The 20728-nt window shown below is 40.8% G+C and overlaps 3 protein-coding genes across 5 annotated transcripts in view; 1 reads left to right on the forward strand and 2 right to left on the reverse strand.

Moving 5' to 3' along the window:
- sephs1 (selenophosphate synthetase 1) overlaps window positions 1-3582 on the forward strand; it is a 9723-nt gene extending 6141 nt beyond the window's left edge. The window contains exons 7-9 of one of the 2 annotated variants that reach the window (XM_053623524.1): window positions 295-394; window positions 480-692; window positions 1957-3582. In XM_053623524.1, coding sequence (XP_053479499.1) covers window positions 295-394; window positions 480-692; window positions 1957-2171 — 528 coding nt within the window. In that variant the 3' untranslated portion in view covers window positions 2172-3582. The remainder of the gene's footprint in view (window positions 1-294; window positions 395-479; window positions 693-1956) is intronic. The other variant, XM_053623525.1, reaches the window with a different exon arrangement.
- Window positions 3583-3586: 4 nt separating this feature from the next.
- cpt1b (carnitine palmitoyltransferase 1B (muscle)) lies at window positions 3587-14122 on the reverse strand. 2 transcript variants are annotated; one of them, XM_053623520.1, is made up of 19 exons: window positions 13721-14122; window positions 11972-12120; window positions 11641-11780; window positions 10930-11101; window positions 10660-10761; window positions 10413-10550; window positions 9624-9701; window positions 9429-9536; window positions 9241-9325; window positions 8360-8555; window positions 7941-8126; window positions 7640-7745; window positions 6359-6475; window positions 6084-6248; window positions 5846-5980; window positions 5327-5479; window positions 5125-5238; window positions 4909-5001; window positions 3587-4078 (listed from the first exon to the last, which is right to left on the reverse strand). In XM_053623520.1, the coding sequence occupies exons 2-19, from the start codon at window positions 12110-12112 to the stop codon at window positions 3995-3997; spliced, it is 2313 nt and encodes a 770-aa protein (XP_053479495.1). In that variant the 5' UTR covers window positions 12113-12120; window positions 13721-14122; the 3' UTR covers window positions 3587-3994. The 2 variants fall into 2 exon arrangements, with proteins under 2 accessions (XP_053479495.1, XP_053479496.1); XM_053623521.1 differs by having other exon boundaries at window positions 11972-12137.
- Window positions 14123-14165: 43 nt separating this feature from the next.
- Window positions 14166-20394, reverse strand: LOC128606948 (kelch-like protein 42). The gene is made up of 4 exons (XM_053623522.1): window positions 19192-20394; window positions 17805-18524; window positions 17393-17693; window positions 14166-16222 (listed from the first exon to the last, which is right to left on the reverse strand). Exons 1-4 carry the CDS (start codon window positions 19480-19482, stop codon window positions 15885-15887), a joined length of 1650 nt encoding a protein of 549 aa, XP_053479497.1. The 5' UTR covers window positions 19483-20394; the 3' UTR covers window positions 14166-15884.
- Between the last annotated feature and the right edge of the window lie 334 nt (window positions 20395-20728).

The following is a 20728-nucleotide window of genomic DNA, read 5'->3' on the forward strand; positions in this document are numbered from 1 at the left end:
TTGGAGAAAAAAAAAAAACTGGCTAGCTTACGAAGTGTTGAAGAAACGAACACAAGTTACTTTCTTAACTTGTTAAGCAATAAAGTAGATTTTTATCCTGATTCATACTGCACATGAATTGGCACTAACTTGCCACACATTTACCATTTTTAGTAAATTCTAGGTCTCTAATGTATCCAGGTCTAAATACTAGTGGTATCCGCGTCAGTCGGTAATTTGTCCAAGTTGATAAAGTGGTGTCTCTAATAGTCTAATGAGTCACATTTGTGTGGTGTTTCTCTCTGTGTGTCCCAGCCAGAGAAATGGAACAAGATCAAGTTAGTAGTGACACAAGAGGATGTGGAGCTAGCATATCAGGAGGCTATGTTGAACATGGCCAGACTCAACAGAACAGGTCAGTAAAGGACACTTACAAATCCCAGCATTCACACGCATCCACGCTGACGCTCATCTTCCTTCCGCCGTGTCTCCGTGTACAGCGGCAGGTCTGATGCACACGTTCAACGCACATGCTGCCACAGACATCACAGGCTTTGGTATTTTGGGTCATGCTCAGAACCTCGCAAGACAGCAGCGCAGCGAGGTCTCCTTCGTCATCCACAACCTACCCGTCCTCGCCAAGATGGCTGCCGTCAGCAAAGCCTGCGGGAACATGTTCGGTTTAATGCACGGCACCTGCCCCGAGACCTCAGGTCAGACATCTTGAGCTTTCAGATGGATTGAGTTTCATTTTTGTCTTTCTGAAGCAATGGGTTTTGGAATCGTAGTCAATCTGGCCGGTCTCTACGTACACACGTACGTGGTTATCTTGAAGATATTTTAACCAATATGGCTAAAAGTTTGTGGACAGCTGACCATCACACCCATATGTGGTTCTTCCCCAAACTGTTGCAGCAATGTTGGAAGCACAGAATTGTATAGGATGTCTTTGTATGCTGTATTTCACTGGAAATAAGAGGTCCAAACCTGCTCCAGCATGACGATGCCCCTGTGCACAAAGTGAGCTCCATAAAGACATGGTGTGTTAAGGTTGGAGTGGAAGAACTCCTGTGTCCTGCACAGAGTCCTGACCTCAACCTCACTGAACACCTTTGGGATGACCTGGAACACTGACTGCACCCCAGACCTCCTCACCTAACATCACTACCTGACCTTACTGACGCTCTTGTGGATGAACGAACACCAATCCCCACAGCCACGCTCCAAAATCTATTTCCCAGAAGAATGGACGTTACTATAACAGCAAAGGGGGACTAAATCTGGAACGGGATTTTTAAAAAGCACATATGGGTGTAATGGACGGGTCCACAAACCTTTGGCCATATAGTGTGTCCTAAATCAGATTAACACTGTTATCGACTGAAGAAATTTGATCTGAACTTAGCACAATAATAAGGTTTTTCAGTGCATGTAAACGGGGAATCTGCTATCTTTCATTATTACCAAAGCTGAAGTATTTGTAGTGTAGTATAATTCAGTCAAAGATGGGTCCAATGACAGCTTTTTTTACTCTGAAAAATACCTTTTGATTAAAATAGTGACCGTTTTAAAGTTGGCATTATGTGCAAATCATAAATACCGCCAAATGAACATTTGCAAGAAGAGTGGGGTGGTAAGTTTTAATTTTACATCACAACCTTTTACTTCTGTAGGATTAGTGGGTTGCACGTTTTATATATTTAGAAAAAAAGAAAATCCTAAAATTAACGACTGATACATGTAGATTCAGAGTTCCCTGATCGTTAAATTATTTAAGTGTGTAAACGTATCGACTAAATTATTGCCAAAGTAGTCATTTTGCCAATAATATCAACGCTCTCTCTGTAAACACTACAGTCTTAACTCCATTCAGCTTTTTCAACAACGTTTGTCTGTATAAATCTGCTTCATCCTTGTCAGTTCACACTTTTTTTCTTGTCTACCCCAACCCCCCCCCCCCCCCCCCCCCCCCTGCAGGAGGCCTGCTGATCTGTCTACCACGTGAACAAGCTGCTCGCTTCTGCGCCGAGATCAAATCTCCGAAATACGGCGAGGGCCACCAGGCCTGGATCATCGGCATCGTAGAGAAAGGCAACCGCACAGCTCGGATCATCGACAAACCCCGCATCATCGAGGTCGCGCCCCAGGTGGCCACGCAGAACGTCAACACCACCCCAGGAACTACATCCTAAAGCTGAGCCCACAACTCCTGAACATTTTAGCACGCTCTAGCACCACCACAGCGTAGAGAAACACACACCACCTGCCCACCATGACCTTACGGCAAATACTACATGGACACACTTAAGAGTTTAAAAGAGTAACAGGGAATTAAAGTCAATCGTTTTTTTGTTTTTGTTTTTTCCATTGTCTCGATACGTTTTCTGTTACAAAATGTTGCAGAAGCACCCGACTTTAAGGCAGCTTCTACAGTAAATGAAGAGTATGATGATAATCTGATACTGTTGATTCATTATGAATCTCTTCTGCTCCACTTCAATTGGAAATCGTGCCCCAGTCGACTCCTAATGACCCACCGACATGCGTACATTGTAGCAATATATATTGTTTTGCTTTTGACGCTCCATGTGCTAACAGTACTTCAGACTGTAGCTAAGATGTTGAGCGATAGAAAAAGTGACTTTCTTTTTTTTTCTACTTTCACTTTTGTACGATATGTCCCTGGACTAATCAAAATAAAGTGAGCCTTGCCTGGTTTGGGCTGAAAGTATCAGAAGTAATTAAACAACCGTCCCATATTTTTCAAGGTGTACCGTGTCAACCCATAATGGCAGTGTGTGGACATTTTGTCAGCGAATGTAAACAGTGGAGATGCAGTTTATATATTGTAGGACATTCACTGTTTCGTACAGAAGTCATTAAATTCTTCTGTGATATAGTTGAGTTTTTATATTCTCTTATGAAATCCCCGTTATACCCCCTCCCTCCCTCCCTCTCTCTCTCTCGCTCTCTCGCTCTCTTATTCACCAACACCGACATATATCTTTATGCCCCCTAAATAAATCTGATGTTTTTTTAATTTCTTGGAAATTTGTGCCTCTGTTTGTGTGTGAGGGGGGGAACATAATACTATCTTAGATCATTGTATGAAGCTGATCTTTTCATAGTAATACTCCACAGCACAAGACTTCAACTAGTAGTGGGTGGTGTAAAAAAAAAAAAAAAAAAAAAAAAATTTAAGCGTAGTACATGACTTTTCCAAAGAACTGGTTTCAGGGGGGAAAAAAAACCTCCTTTATTATCTTTGCAAGCAAAGTTCTTCTGAGGCTGATATTGATATGTAGAGGAAAATCTTTACATCTTTACATGTTCAGCTCAGTACAGAAAGTGTCAAACATCCATGATTTAATAAAGTATGCATAAATGAAATAGTGGATTGCTAACCTATAACCTGTCACCTGTTAGAGAAATCAACGTGCTTAATAACATACAAATATTTACAATTATACATCAATTCTGTATCAGCATGTTACGCAAAGCTGCCAAAGTATTGTGTAGGCCTGATGCCACTATTGATTTTATCGAAATATTTTAGCCCTAGTTTATATTTTTCTGATGCTTAGATTGATAGAGATGCATTAAGATAAATAAAATTAAAAACAAATTTAAGATTGGGTTAAAATGTCTGTCTGTACAATATTTTCATCAAAATGTTCGAAGCCATAGAGTCATTCAGTTAATTCAAATGGCAAGAAATGTTTTAAAGTGTGTGTTTGTGGTTGGTTGGGTGTGTGGTGTGGGGTGTTGTGTGAGTGTGTGGTTGGGTATGTGGGGTGTTGTGTGGTTGGGTGTGTGTGTGTGGTTTGTGTGGTTGGGTGTGTGTGTGTGGTTTCTGTGGTTGGGTGTGTGTGTGTGTGGTTTCTGTGGTTGGGTGTGTGTGTGTGGGGGGTGTTGTGATGGGTGGATGTTGTGTGGTTGGGTATGTGGTGTGTGTGTGGGGGGTGTTGTGTGCTATGGGTGTGTGTGGTTGTGGTGTGTGTGATACTGATCATCTTCACATGGCCTTCTCCTTCTGGTTGAACAGCGCTCTAATGTCCAGCATGGCCTGTCCGATGTTCCGGCCAAAACGATGTGCGTCCTGTGGACAGAGTGATAGCCACGTTTTGTTCTGTATAGATACTTGGGGGGGACGGGGGGGGGGACAACAAAAGAAAAACACACCTGTCCATCACAGGGCATCATGCACACTCACATTCACACCTAGGGGCAATTTAGACTAGTCAATCCACCTGCTGGTTTGTTTTGGAGGTGGAAGGAAATCAGAGAACCAGGAGGAAGCCCACACAGAAAGATCATGCAAAACCCAGACACACAGATAGTAACCCAAACTCAGGATAGAATCAAGGACCCTGGAGCTGTGAGGCAGCAACACTACCTGTGAACAACTGTGCAAAATTGCAATACACGGTCTTTTGCAGTGGTGTTCGTTGGTAAATGAGACCTTTTAGCTGTACTCATGTTCGACACGTGAATCAAAGAGGACTTTGGCTGAATGCACGTTGTGATTACGTCAGATGACGCATCTTGGTCCAAATATGCAGTAATTTTGAAATATAATGAGTCTTTATTGGTCACATACACATTACAGCACAGTGAAATTCTTTTTTCTTCGCATATCCTAAGCATGTTAGGAGGTTGGGGTCAGAGCGCAGGGTCAGCCATGATATGGCGCAGAGAGGGTTAAGGGCTTTGCTCAAGAGCCCAACAGTGGCAGCTTGGCAGTGCTAGGGCTTGAACCCCCAACCTTCCAATCAGTAACCCAGAGCCTTAACCTCCAAGCCACCACTGCCTCCTCTGAATATCGTGGTGTAATTTCTGTGACCGCAAATTCCCGGAGCTACTGATTAATAGTGTCAATGACAGGTCCTCACAAGCATAGTGTGTGTGTGTGTGTGTGTGTGGTCTTACTGTTTCTGGACTAGAGAATTTGCTGGAGATGTGGAATGTGATGAGATTCTCCCCAACGATAATATAAGAAACTCCATATCCATCATCAGCAACCTGCAAGCACGGAGTCTATGTCAGTTTCAATAAAGTTATACAATAAAACTAAAGACTCCTGGACAGCAGCGTACAGTGTGATAGACTGACGTAGGACATGTTAACAATGAACGAAACACTCACAGGGCCAAAACCACCACCTGCTCCAACATATTTTGGAAACTCCTGGATATCGACAAGGTTGAGCTGCTGCTGTGGCGTCTGGCTGGTGGAGAGACGCCAAGGCTCTGAAAGAACCTGCAGGACATACAATCATGTTCAGCCCTGGATTTGAATCAATTCAGTTTGACAAGAAAATGAAATCCTTTTATTTCACTTCTTGTACTTGGTTGAGGAAGGGCGATTTTATATCCAGTAATTTGGAGACGACGTAGAGGCAGAAGAGATGGCGGTCGATACCGGCTCCTGTCATGGCCAGACGGTACATATGCTGGTGTTTTTCCGCTGCTGTCCGGAATAGCGCCAGACGCTGATCGTTCTGCTCAAGGAACAGCACAAAGAACACCGCCATAATGAACTAGCATTTCCGTAAAAAGTCCTCTGTGTTCATTGACCGAATCCTTTCGAATCTAAACACAAGCTTATTCCACACCACACTCGAGAGCTTACAGCACCTACATGATCAGATCAGGTTGGAATCCCACTGTGATGCAAAAACTAACAAATAAATATTTCACAAAAGGTACATCATGTGTAATAATTTGTAATTCGTGTGACAGTACTGAGGTTTATGTTTTGGATTTCTATCATTTGCTGGTACATGGTATTGAACGAGGTCTATAGTCTCCTAAATGAAGTATGTCGAATGTAATCAGTCAGTGTAATGTCAGAATCCTGGTCTTACCGTGCAAGTCTTGTCCTCCATGGCTCGGACGAAGGCTGTGGATTCGATGGTGCATGAGCGCACCGTCTCTGTGCGTCCCTCCCGGAACATGCGGGTCATGGAGGACTCGTACGTAAGACAGAACTCACCTTTATCCTACTCCGAAGGCAATACATAGAAACCAGTGAGACACAAGTCACCCTTGTCGTACTGTGAATACTACAGAGAAAGCACTAGTATATGTAGGTGCGTGTTGTACCCTGTAGTGAGCAAGCTGTAGTGCTAGTTGGATGAAAGCATCAGGGCTTGTTTTGCATTTCTTGATCAGACCTTTTCCAAACTCATCGAATACACAGCCACAGAAATCCACATCATCAGCGAGCTCCTTGGCGACTGTGTACGACACCTCAATAATCTCCTGACACTGACAGGGTTAGAGTCAAAGCACTAAGTTACAACCTACAGCAAAGCAAGCTTGAATTGTCATTCTCTTCACTTTTAGTTCTCTTGTATAAGGTTTTTTTGATCATATACCGCTGCTGGAATGTCCCAGTGTAGCCTGGCTGGTGGAGCCAGACCTTTGTTAATGTCTCCTTTGCAGTGTCCCTCCTCAGTGTAACCCAAGTGGAGGAAGTCAGTAGCCAGAATATCCTAGACATATCACAGAACATGTTTACTATCAGCTGTTAATCACTCACCATATCTCATAATCTTATATTTAGTCATTTTATAAAGCTTCTTCCTTTTTTTAGAAGACAGATATTTTTCCATAGTGTCTATTCGCACCCTTAAAACACACACACACACGAAACACAGAAATGTGCTTACCAGAATACATAGAATTAGCAACTAGTATTAACTAGTCAGCTACCTAAACAAAGCATTGTGTGACCGTTGCCAGCTAAGCAGATAGTTTTGCTAGGTAGATGTTTGCTAACAAGCTAGCTAACGTAATGCTAAGTATTAAATTATGTCAATAAAACCAAACACTATATGTCAAACATTTAGACTAACATTAACGTTAGACTAATATTAGGCTAGTGTATGTGCATATTGTGTACAAAGTAGCAAGGTTTAATAGCTAGCTATTTTTAATTAGCTAACATTAGGTTAACTAGCCCTCTTAGACTGATGGCTATTCTCTAATAATCTGAGGGCTAAAGGGTGAGAAATGGCTATGGGTAAATTGGCTCCAAATAATCGAAATTCATATTATTTATTCATATTTCCACCATGGTGAAATACAAAAAAATAGGTAGACTCTATGTGATAGGATTTTTATATATATATATATATATATATATATATATATATATATATATACATATATGTATAATGTCCGCTGAGTAGGAAATATAATAAAATGTATTAAATCACTGGCTTAATTTCCTAAATCTACTGTACACTTTTTCCAGAACTAATATTTCCTGGATATTTGGTCCATTTTGTCAATTTCCTAGAATTACTAGCAAACAACCCTACTGGAAAAACAAACAACCAATAGAAACCCTCATAAAATTTGTAATGGTTTTAATGGGAATTTTATTGTTTGTAATGGTCCCTGTGGGTCTCTACTGGTAATGTGTTGCTTTCTATCGGTGGGAGATTATGTGTAGTGCACAACATTAAGGATTAATAATGGTAATGGTTTTAATGGTTAGCTAATGGTCTGTAATGGTATTTGTAGTGGAATCCATTAGAATTGCTGTTATGGTTTCTATTGTTTTGGGGTTTTTTTTCTGCCGTGAAGTCAACATTTTCATGTTTCCCAGGATTTTTGGCCATCATGCCAAAACATCACGCTGTCGTACTTACCTCCCACATGTGTCCAATAATGGGAGCGTCTGCCCATGAGTGCTCAGTATTCACCCCTATTTTACCATTCTTGTAGACAACAAGAGTGAAGGATTTATCAAACCACCTGAGAAAGAAGTGCAGTGAGAGGAGACTTACTGTAGTGTGTTGCACTTGCACAAGAGGTCATCCAATGTTATGTGTCTAAATATATATTCTCTCTTGCATAATGCAATACAGTATGCTGACTGCAGGAGACCTTTTACCCACATGACTCAGATCCTGTGACGCATAAAACACAAACACTCAAATCCACCCATACCTGTCATAACACTTTCCGTGCAGTAGGGACTTGGCATAGAGATCCATTGACCTTGGATTTTCAGGAACATATCCATGTGCTTCATCATCCAGAGTGAGGAAAAAGGCAGCCGTCTCGATGGTATCTAGAGACGTCTTATTTACACCGTCACGGAAGTACTTCTGTCGTGCTTTGGCCCATGGGACTCTAGAAGAGTGTTACAGAGGTGTGTTTTGGGAATATGTTCAAATAATACGCTAAAGCACTTTGGATGTTGGTACAGACGACCGACAATAAAATTGGCTTAAGGCTTGATAATTGACATGATTTACAAATTTTTCATTTCTATTCTCTAAAAGAGACTGCAACGTGACTGGAAACAAGCGGTCACAAACTTCAAAAGAAAATGGTTATTGAGTTTGACTGGGTGTTGTGTTTACCTCTTCCCAGCAGTGAGCGAGGCCAGTTTGAGTTCTCCAGGCTGAGGCTCTGTGGTATCATTGAGAATATGCTGAAACTGCTGCTCCAACTCCGCAGGCAAGAGATGACGACCACCGTAATACAGCCACACCTTAAAAAAGCGTCCTCGGTGATACACAACCAGGTGCTTCCTGTTCCTCAGGTGCTGAACACAGTCTGAGGAGTCAGTATTGTAGAATAGGACATCATGTTGTTGTTGTTGTTTTTTTAAAATCCAGGTCTGGTTGAATGTGTTATAGTAGTAAGTTTTGGTGTCTGTACAATCATGAAGACATGTTACCACTCATCCACCAAACGTGGCGAACAGTCAGATACAACCGAAAGGCCAGACACCAAAACCAAGGTGTAGTCCTGCCTCATGCCCATTGTTTCCACAACCCTGACCAAGATAAAGCGGTTACTGAAGATGACTGAATGAATGAAGCTTCACAAGCATGTGTCCCTACACAAGGGGGCAAATCCCTCATGTCAGGAATCAGCTGTAAACCTATACCTGAAGGACAAGGGACACTTTTGAGGACAAGAATGTTCCCATTCTGGACAGAGAAACAACAAACATTACCTAGAGCTAGCGGTAACACCATTACCTATCACCTATTTATAATGCTGTCCTGGGGTGTTTACCTCAGTTTAAACCTCTAGACCCTGGAACCATGTTAATTATTGTCATCGTTAATGACTCATACAGTGTTTATATGGCAGGGATTTCCCACCATTCAGTAGAAGTAATTAAGCTTTTCAGATGAGTGGAAAAACCTCTTCATGATTGGATAACAGGTTGATAAGATTGTAACTGACTGCAGTATTGGCTTTCACTCATATTGAGAGCACATGTCATTACCTGTTTCAATGCCAGGGATTCGAGTGGTGTTAAACATTCTCTCATACTGATACGAGCACATGGGTACCACCCCTAGAGCTCTCATCTGCCAGGACAAAACAGAGTCAGTCAAATTTAGACACAATTAACTCACTATACCAATTCTACCAGATGACTTGTCAGCTGTGGTATTTTGTGTATGTGTGTACCGGGGCATGTTCTCCTCGTTCTAGTTTGCGCCGATATTGCAGGATGGCATGGACCACGTTTCCTGCCCGTGCTGCCTGTCTGTGAGTGGGGATCACATACAGCAGATCCTGACACACACAGACGGGAGCTGTTAGATGGCATAGCTGTAAAGATCACAACAAGGCTTATGAATTATGTTTTGGTCTTCTTCTCACCATGGTGTAGAAGTTGCTGTTCACCATGATTGGGCCCCGACCCCTCAGGTAGATGTACTCCTCCCACCAGTCACTCACCTTGATACAGACACAGCATGGAGTCATGATGCATTTTCACACTCATCCAAAGTACAGTTAATTAAAGGTGCAGTTTGCAACGTTTAAAAATGTTTTTTTTTAGTTTTATAATAATCATCAAAAAAATATTTTAGAACAAAATGTACTGCCAAATATTACCATGCAACGGATCTGGTGCATTTATTCAATATATACGTTTCTGTTTGCAATTTTTTTAAAATCCAGAAATTAGCCCCGCCCCCAGCAAGAACAGTGACGTTCAGCATACTGTAAATTTGTTGTGTGCCACTGAAACTTGTAAGTCTGAATTTCCAAGCTCTGACTAAGAAATTTTTTCAAGAAAGCACCCCCCCCCCCTTCAGAATTCCTACTCCACCCTGAGCTGATTTCAAATCAACATGCATCAACAATTTAACAACAAATGAGCACTTCTTTACTTTTAAACATGTTACGCTCTATATACTAATATTCACTGTAGAACAATCAACATGCAGACATATTAGCCTGTCACAGTGATATAAACCTACTATATAGGTCACTGTTTTGAGCAGGTAAATATATATCACACATCACAGTCAGCTGGTAGACTGGTGCTAACTAAAAACAAACATGGAGGCATCCATTAAACTGCAATTCACATCGCAAGCAGCAGAAGGCTCCAAAATGTACAAACTGCTTCTTTAATCAGAATTTACATTTCAAAGTACTTACATAATTGTTGGCCCACCAGGACTTTAGCTGAAGGTATTTTTGTAGTTTGGGGGCTTGGTCCTTTTTGAACTCATTGGCCACAATTTCCATCTGTTTATATCGGTCATCATCCAGTAGGGGGCGGACTGACTCAAGATACTGAGAAAGAAACATACAGAGAAGTTTGGATTTTGGCAAAATTGACTGTTTGTATAAAGTGCAGAATTATTCGATCCAATCCCTGAATCAACCAAGAGCAGCTTCTCACCCTGTGGATGGTGTCGTCAATGCTGGGCACAGGCAGTCTAGGCAAAGAGCCCTGGAAACTGTAGAGTAATGGCCGACGCCTCGAAAACATCTTTAACAGACTCTAAAGCAGGGAACATAACTTTAAATCAAAGATGTCTTTGCAAAAATCTACTTCAAACAACCAAACAGAAGATGTCAGAAATTACTCTCCCTCTCCAAATGTTTTCTCATTACTGTGTGTGTGTGTGTGTGTGTGTGTGTGTGTGTGTGTGTGTGTGTGTGTATTTACTATCCAGAGTTTGGTAGACATGCTCATTTTGCCATGTGGCTCAAAGATCCAGCCGTGGTATGAGAGCAGAACTTTCAGAGTGTAGCGCAACAGCATAATCAGAGAGAACCACAGTCCTGTGGCAAACACGATAGCACTCAACACCGTCTGAGTCTGAGCCGTGAGACGATCACTACAGAGAGACAAACACCATTAAAAGACAGCTTTACTAAATGAAACAGATTTAAAATAAATGTGTTTGAATGTAACCTTTCTTTAAAGATGATAAATGTCTCGAATTATTATGAATTACAATGTTTGAAAATCTGAAGACGTGTGTCGGTTAACCCTTATGTTTATTAGGTACACCAGATAGCATGGGTTTACGTGTTCGGTACACCTGATAACTCAGATGTATATGCATATTATTATTATTCTTTAGCAGGAAGCAGGAACAGTTGTAAGTGTTGTAGTACAAATAAAAATGTTGTCACAGATAAAAACGGTAAAAAAAAAAAAGGCTCAGACAAGATCAATTTATTCTAGTATGAGTGACAGTATTGTCACACTATAGAGCCCTTATATTCTTATTATAGTGTAACTATGAAATGTGCATTTTTATCAATAAGACTGGTTTCATAATGTTTCGCAATGCAGGAGCTTTTGCCTAATCTGACATCATTTACATAACTCATCAAACTCATCATACTGTAGTAATATTGACATACAAACCTTGCAGGTAAAACCTTCTTGATGCTGTTAATCATCCCCATGGATGGATCCACTCTCGCATACACGGAACTCATTATCGCGATCACCACAAATAACCAGCTAGAGGGACTGGCTGGATAGACCCCCATTCGGACGCCATTCTGTTCAAACAAACATGCACAAAATCTTAGTAACAGTTACACAGTTTTGGATGCAGCCAGGCTTTGAGCTTTGGATTACATGATAGTAATAGTAACTAATGAAGAAAGGAAGACAGAATGTTTATACCAAGATAAACCTTGATGCCAAAATATGGTACATAAACAAGCTAGCTCTCTATTAGTCCACTCACCCGGAACAGAATTGCACGTTTTCTCCAAGACGTCACTCCAGCCAGGTAGATGTGTTTGAGCGCCTCACGACTGAGGCGCAGATCGATGCCTTCTGGTGTGACGGTGAACTGGAAGGCCACGGCCTGGTGCGCCTCTGCCATGGCACGTGCTGGACGAATGCGACAGCTATTAATCGAGTGATTGAGCAAATCACAACATGATTATTAGCTATAACCTAGCAAAAGGTGACAAGGGCACAATGGGACGCCAAAAACCCGTCCAGTAGTATGTCAGAAACTACACCCTATTGATATATAGTGTATGTGTCATTGTATAAATGCATAGTGTAGAATATCAAATTCACTCATAATTTAAAAAAAGATTTCTAATCCTATGTATTGAGATTTTCCCCACAGATCTAAGTGCAGATGTCACTTTAGTCAGAGTTCCAGTTAAAACACAGCCAGCTGATTAGTCTTTGTGGCCGAATCTCATGAAGTGCCAATAATGAACTCTCTGACACAATAATAGATCTTTTCCTCTTGTCATGTTGAGCCAAAATCGAGGTCACCTTGGCCCGCTTAGCCTTTTATCATACAATCCACAGAGGACAAGTGCTTAATTGTATCACACCGGAAGCATCGCTTGTGTTTCTCCACTCATTTATTCAGGTTTTTTTGTTGCTCATTTGTAATTACTAAACAAAGCAACATTTAACATGCACCTCGTAAATTCCCCTTCTGGGATAAATAAAGTGTTATCTTGTCATTTTAGCCTACATAAAATGTAGGCTGGACCAATTGTAGTACACAGTGAACAATGGAGGAGAAACAGTATTTTGGTCAGCAACAGTATTTAGAAGAGAAAAAAAATGATGAGGAAAAAATGAATGACAATATTGTCATTTATAAAATCCATATAAAATCGAATCATTAGGTGGTATCTTTGGATGTGATAAATGAGTGAAGGAAAATGCTTTAAATATGAGTGAAATTCATTAAAAAAAAATCAAGGTCATTGTATTATATTACTTTTACAACACAACTATTTTGAATTTGGATTGAACACTTGGATGTCTAGGCTAATCCAGGATCATTTTATATGCTGAAAGAAGCATGATCACCTTTCCCTGAACATAACCTTAACTGTGCCTGCAATGAGTTGAGCAAAAAAAGTCAACAAATCTGTGATAAATATGAATATTTTTCTGCAGTCAGGCATGTTGTCACCGCAGGTTGCGTTTTATGTGATAGGGGAAATCATGAGCACGTTTTTTTCCATGTCACGTGACTGGAAGCCGTCAAACTGGGGCAAAGTTGAACAGTCAGAAATAGCGGAGAAGCTGACGCGCATGCCCAGTACAAACAACTGCCGGAGGAGATCCAGATGAAACTCTCTCACACTAAAATGATTATAATAAATAAGTAATGACACATCTATTATTCCAGTGTGGGAACTGCTTACTGTTAATGATATATATATATATATATATATATATATATATATATAATGGAGTCTGCACACACTATATAATAAAAAGTGCATTGATAAATATTGTGGCAAAATAAAAACCATAAGTACCCCACAATTAAACAGAAATGAACTGCGTGCTAAACCTAAATAACTGTCACCTGATTTAAGATTATAATATAAAACAGAATACAAAATACATCCTCAAAATATGTGAAACTATATGCATAGAAATAATAATAATAATAATAATAATAATAATAATAAAAAAGATACTTAAAATAATACAGCAGCTTTACCTTTAGTTAAAGCAGTGCACCGGTGAAGTGAATCAGAATGGCTGAGTAGCTCAGGTTCTTCTTGGTTTTTTAGAAGAACAGCTCTGTACCACAGGTTGACCCTGATAACCTTTAAATCAAAAATTTACTCAAGGAGTCTGTGGGAGAAAATTGAACTTCCACTTATGCTCAAATTACCGTCTTTTGACTCTCACGTTCTCTACGTCTACCTTCTGTGCCTTTCTCACTATCTTCTTGGTCCTGCGCTCTCTGGCTCACTCTGTATGTGTGTGTGTGTGTGTGTGTGTGTGTGTGTGAGTGAATGTTTGTAACCAAACACCTATGTGGCTCAGACTATGCTAGTGACTGCACAGTCCAGTATGCCATATAATCATAGTCACTCCCAAATCTCACAGTATTGCTGCAAAGCACAGGAGGAAGAGCCCAAAAAGTGCATGCTAGAGTTTCCATGTATCCTTAGCTGTGTGGTGTATTCTCAGCTGCTGTATGCTAATAAGGAATGTCAGTGTATTAGGTAAAACAATCACTCTTGGCAAACATATTGTGAGGTTGGAAAGTGAAAGGATTTTATTTAACCACCACGTGGTCATAGGACAGTCTACAAGTAATATTTGATTCCAGTAGGTGTTCTCAAAGCATCCCTAAACAGGTAGACAAATCCAGAAGGTATTTAGCAAACTACCAAATGCACAGGCCCTGGAAGGTATACAGTGCCCTCCATTAATATTGACACCCTTGGTAAATATGAGCAAAGAAGGCTATGAAAAAATTGTCTTTAATGTTGAACCTTTTGATCTTTTGTTTAAAAAAAATCACAAAAATACTCTGCTCGCATGGATATCAAACAATTGCAAACAAAACACAGGTTTATCCAAAACAGGTCCCCTTTTAGTCAATACCTTGTGCTACCTCCCTTTTCCAAGATATCAGCTCTGAGTCTTCTCCTATAATGCCTGATGAGGTTGGAGAATACATGGCGAGGGATCTGAGACCGTTCCTCTATACAGAATCTCTCCATGTCCTTCAAATTTCGAGGTCCACGCTGGTGGACTCTCCTCTTCAGTTCACCCCACAGGTTTTCTATGGGGTTCAGTTCAGGGGACTGGGATGGCCATGGCAGGACCTTGATTTTGTGGTCAGTAAACCATTTTTGTGTTGATATTGATGGATGTTTTGGATCATTGTCCTGCTGGAAGATCCAGCCATGGCCAATTTTAAGCCTTCTGGCAGAGACAGTCAGGTTTTCATTTAATATCTGTTCATATTTGATATTTGAGTCCATGATGCCATGTATCCTAACAACATGTCCAGGTCCTCTGGCAGAAAAACAGCCCCAAAACATTAAAGAGGCACCACACCACTATTTTGGTTTCATCTGACCATAGAACCCGATCCCATTTGAAGTTCCAGTAGTGTCTGACAAACTGAAGATGCTTGAGTTTATTTTTGGATGAGAGCAGAAGATTTTTTCTTGAAATCCTTCCAAACAACTTGTGGTGATGTAGGTGACTTCGGATTGTAGTTTTGGAGACTTTCTGACCCCAAGATGCAACTAACTTTCTCTTCACAGTGCATTGAGACAACATAGACATGTGTCCAATTCCAGGTCGATTCATAACATTTCCAGTTACTTGGAACTTCTTAATTATTGCCCTGATGGAAGAAATGGGCATTTTTCAATGCTTGTGCTATTTTCTTATAGCCACTTTCCATTTTGTGAAGTTCAACAACCTTTTGCCGCACATCACAGCTATATTCCTTGGTCTTACTAATTGTTATGAATGACTAAGGGAATTTGGCCTATATGTTACCTCATATTTATACCCCTGTGAAACAGGAAGTCATTGTTGAACAATTTCCGGTTCCTAGTCACCCAAGTGTACTTATAAAAATGTAAAATGTTAATGTGAATATACTTCAAATATATTTTTCTCATATGAATTCATAGGGGTGCCAATAATTTTTGCACATCTATATTTAACAAAGATTTTTTTGTTTAAACCTGTGTTGTGTTTGCAATTGTTTGATATCCATGAGAGCAGAGTATTGTTGTGAATTTTTGAAGAAAAGATCAAAAGGTTAAACAAGAAAGACAAGTTTTCACAGCCTTCTTTGCTCATATTTCCCAAGGGTGCCAATATTAGTGGAGGGCACTGTAAATGATTCAGAAAAAGAGATGGAAAAAGCTCTCATAGCAAGTACAGACAGGAAGTGAGGGAAGGGTGGACAGAGACAGAGAGTGAATGTTTAGCCGACAGATCATGTCCTGATTTCCCGACATGTAGACTTCTTCATTGAAGACCGTGCCTTGGCCGATTAAAGCCGTCTTCTCCATGCTTCGGATCTGACCCCACTTCCGGGTCTCCACACAGAATGATGTGACCACGGTTTCAACATTGTTTCCACCAATCACAATCAACCTGTCAGTGGATCCCAGGAAGCAGAGGCTGGGCATATCTGCATCAATGCGTGTGAGGGTAGGAAGCAACTCAGTCCAGCAGTCTGAGAAAGAGAAGAAGGTTTTAGGAATATGTAAAACAAGATCATTTTCATTCATCATTCATCCATACATCTTCAGTAACCGTTTTATGCTGGTCAGACTCACAGTGGATCCGGAGTCTACCCCAGGGACACTGGGTGTGAGGCAGGAATACACCTTCAATGGGACACCTGTCCATCACAGGGAACCACTCACACATCCTCACACTCTTTCATACCGAGGACAATTTAGAGTAGCCAATCCGCCTACTGCAATGTTTTGGAGATGGGAGGAAGCCAAAGATCAGGACTGAACCAAGGTCCTTAGAGCAGTAACGTGGAATATATGGTTATATATGTTATGGCATTGCATTAAAGTTATTTAGAGATTGTGAAGGAGTGAATCAATGAATGTTAAAAACTTATGTTCAAACCTGGTGGTAATAAATAATTACACTCTTAGCAAAGAATCCTAAAAGATTGTTTGGTTTATTCCTCTGGGAAAACCCATAAAAATGTTTTATATAGAACCATCCATCCATCCATTTACTATACTGTTTATTCTACACAGGGTCGCTGAGGGATAGGGTCCAGGGAACTTGGTCCAGGGACACCCTGGATGGGGTGCCAACCCATCACAGGGCACTACATAAGTATTTTTTATCAAACAGTATTCCAAATAGAACTGCTTTAGAAAGCCAAGAACCCTTATTTACCCAAATAACCCTTGGAGAACCATATTTGTATGAGTGTTAGACTATACAAACCCAGGTATTTACACTTACCTTATTATATATTTTAAAAAAAAAAGGTTACCAAAGGGTTCTTTGGATGGTTAATGGTTCTACCTTTCTAACGTAGCTCTGCTTGCAACCTTTTCTGAAAGGGAAACGGTGGGTTCTCCATTTAACCTTTGATGGTCCCCAAGAGGAAAAAAATCCAAAGAACTCTAGGGTGCTAGAAGGAATGTGTTTAGATTATAAATATATTAGTATAAATTATTTTTTAAAATCATAAACATTTCATAAGCTAGAACAGGCCACCAGACTTTCGGTCTCAGTCCAGGTTCACAAGGTTCACTAGATGTTTCTACTCAAGTGGATATCTGTTTATAGTTCAAGTGATGTTAACAGGATGTTGAATACAAAAAAGTGACTTTATAATATGTTTTAAGTAAGTCACCTGTTGCCATACCTTGTGTGGTATCATAGCGTAGTACTAGTTTCTCTCCAGTTCTCCGGATGTTCCCCAGCACATAGAGGCTTGTTCCTAGGCTGGTGGTGAGGGGGGAATCATGGGAGAGGGAAAGGGTAAACTGAAAGTCTGACAGAGGGAGTGAAGAGACAAAAGCCCAAGAATCTGTCCAAGGGTCATATCTCTCCACTGCTGTATACACTCCTGTGCTGGAGTCAGGAGTCACCAGGGAGTCCAGATACCAGCCCCCTACAGCGTAGATATGCCCCTCACACACCGCTGCACTGAAGTGGCGCCTGTGCTGAGAGAAGCCACGCACAGCCCTTCATCAGTAACCATTACACACTTTACAATTTATATGGTGTTCCTATGTTCCTATATTCCTGTGATTTGAACATAATTAACTCCATACCTTGATGAGAGGGGCCGTCGATACCCATTTATTTGTTAAAGGATTATATCGGAAGGAGGCCATCTTGAACTCATATCTCCTCTTCATGTGTTGCCGGAACCCACCAATGAGGTAGAGGTAGTTAAACAGGACTGCTGTGGTGAAGCACCACTTATCTGCACTAAATGGCAAATCTATAACAGCGCTCCATTTCCCATCATCCTCATCCAGCCTGAAAAGCCTCCTTGCAGACTCTGTTTCTCGAATGTTTCGTGAAATCAGATTCTCTTTCCTCAGGCAACACAGCCGAGGTGAGCCCTTTGACCGGATCTGAAGGATCTTCTGCTGTAGGTGGAGGTCCAGGCTCCTGCTCAAGTGAGGAAGCTCTAGAAGGTTTGTGCTCAGGTACATAAGCACAGTTTCATGGAGCTCAACACTGCTCAGCTCCTCAGCCAGCTGCAGGTAATGCAGGAACGTTTGCTCAGTGAGGATTTCGTACAGAGACGACAGCAGGCAACGAGTGAAATCAGGGACCAACAGATATGTGCTGACACGCAAATGCTCCTCTAGAAGATTATAAGGAACGCAGAATCTTTGTAGGAAGCAGAACTGCAGGAGGTTGTGGAACACTCTGGAGGGCACGTGGGACAGGATCACTAGACGCTCTGCACTTTCTCTCATGCAGGAGTTATACAGAGCCCTGAAGTACTCGCTACAGTCCGCCAGCCTCTCCACGTCAACCTGATGCATGAAATATATTACTCTGAGCAAAGGTGATATGTTGGCCATAAAAATGCAAAGAACATCTGATTATTCATACAGTCTAAGTTGTTCAATTTATAGATACAGAATGAGAACTTTGAAGTGGATCATATGTGTGGGATTGTGAAACACTCTTAGATGAATGGTTTCCTAAAGTAAAAAACTTTCCAAAACAGTTATATGCCCAAATCATATGATTGCTTCAGTCCATAATCATCTCACTTGGATACTGTAGACTTGCTACTGTAATCACAAAGACTGTCCTGTGCTTATCCCAAGACTCTTATTCACAATCTGCTCATATTGAACATCCTATCATCACACAGTACTGCTTGATGTTATACATCCTCAGAGGAAAGCAGTATCTACTCACTTCCTCACACATGACCTCACGGGCACTCACAATTGCTTAGTGCTGCTCTGACTCAGATAGGTGATAGGACGAACATTTTGCTGTTGCGTATCTCGAGCCCTGCGTAGAACTTTTAAGGATCCCTTAAGTGTGTTAAATGGAAAAGTGTTGAAGTTATAAATAGTTAGCCATTATGCTTGAACTCGTATTCCCTCTAGACAAGAGATACATCGATTCTAGACACAAAGTGGTCAGATTAAAGCGAATTGTAAGTGTATTTGTGTAGAGACTCACATAGAAAATGTATGTGCTGGTCTGGATGGTAAACATGGGTCCATTTCCATGGTAACGATATGTCCTAGCTTCCTGGTCCATTTTCCATCTGTCTCTTTGGCTGCTATCAGGCATACTCCTCATATTATCAGCAGGAGAACGACTCCACATTGTAAATCTGTTCAGATTCTGCATAACCCACGTTAAATCACTCTTGAACCCAAAACATCTTTGAATATAGTCGAAACTGTACTTTATCCATGAGAATAGACTGAGTAGTAGTGCTGAAAGAGTCTCCCAGAGAGCATCCATACTTCTAGACTCAGTCCAGAGCAGATTTATCAGAACTTTCACTTACTTTTTTGCTTTTAGTCCATATAATTAACAAAAAGTGGCATGTTAAGTGATCACTGGAAGACTCATTACTTGGCAGACTCCAATAAGGTTTAAGTGTTGCTAGCACAATAAACTCAGGCCGCCTTACTCAGTCGATCCTCTGGTCTCTCTTGTAAACTAGGCCTGTTTGTTTTGAAGGTTTCTTTCCATTGTGCAGCTCAGTCTGGAGTGCACTGTGTGTGTTATTGAGCTAAAGTAGGAGGAGCAGAGCTATTTTAGGAAGCTCACTGCCCATAGCACTGGATTGAAACAGGACCAGACATAGCCATGTTGGAGTGCAGTTCTTAAGACTGACCCCCCTGAAAAAAATAAAAAATAAAACCCTGAACACTGAGAGGAAAGATCTAACCCTCTTCTTCCATGCTCACCTGCACACACTCCAATCTTCAGATACTTCATCTGCTTTCTGTCTGTTCTTCTCGGCTCTGCGCCATGGAAAATACGGCTTTTAGAGTGGCTGGCCCAAACTGTGCAATATTCTTCCTTTCCATCACACACAGCTAAAACCCCATCACCGTGCTTTACCACCTATTAAATAAATGAATATGAATGTGTGAACTGTACCTTGTAGTCTGTTATATCTAACCATGTGATTCACTTTTCCTTTTTTCCCCTTGATTTAAATTTTATTACCATTATTATTATTATTATTACTACTACTACTATTTCTACTACACTGTTTAGTATGTATTAAACATAGTTGTACAGTGTCCTTGGCTACCCTGAAAGGTGCTTAAGGTCTCCCTCACAGTTACTGCTGACCGTTCGTTGATCTCAGCTAAAACAGGAACGCGATCATTCTTCTGTGGTCACTGCAGCAATGCTCTGAAACCATCTACCAGCAAACCTCAGATATGTTTTTCTGTGCCTTTTTAAATAAAATCTCAAAACATACTTCCATCCCATAGTCTTTGTGAATGCTAGAATGTGAATGCTAGAATTCATATTGTCTGAAGCATCACAAAACAATATGTTTAAACAACACATTGTACAGCAACTTGTAATATGTGCTTTATAAATAAAAATAACTATTTGTGGTGACAATATTTTGCATTTTAAGCAGCTCCATAGTTTAGGGACCTTAGGGAATGTTATGACCATGTTATACTTTTCCTTTTGGTGTAGTATTTTTAATAGAATGCAGAACATGAATTAGACTGAT

This window comes from Ictalurus furcatus, chromosome 4 (genome assembly GCF_023375685.1).
Source record: "Ictalurus furcatus strain D&B chromosome 4, Billie_1.0, whole genome shotgun sequence".
NCBI classification, from domain to species: Eukaryota; Metazoa; Chordata; class Actinopteri; order Siluriformes; family Ictaluridae; genus Ictalurus; species Ictalurus furcatus.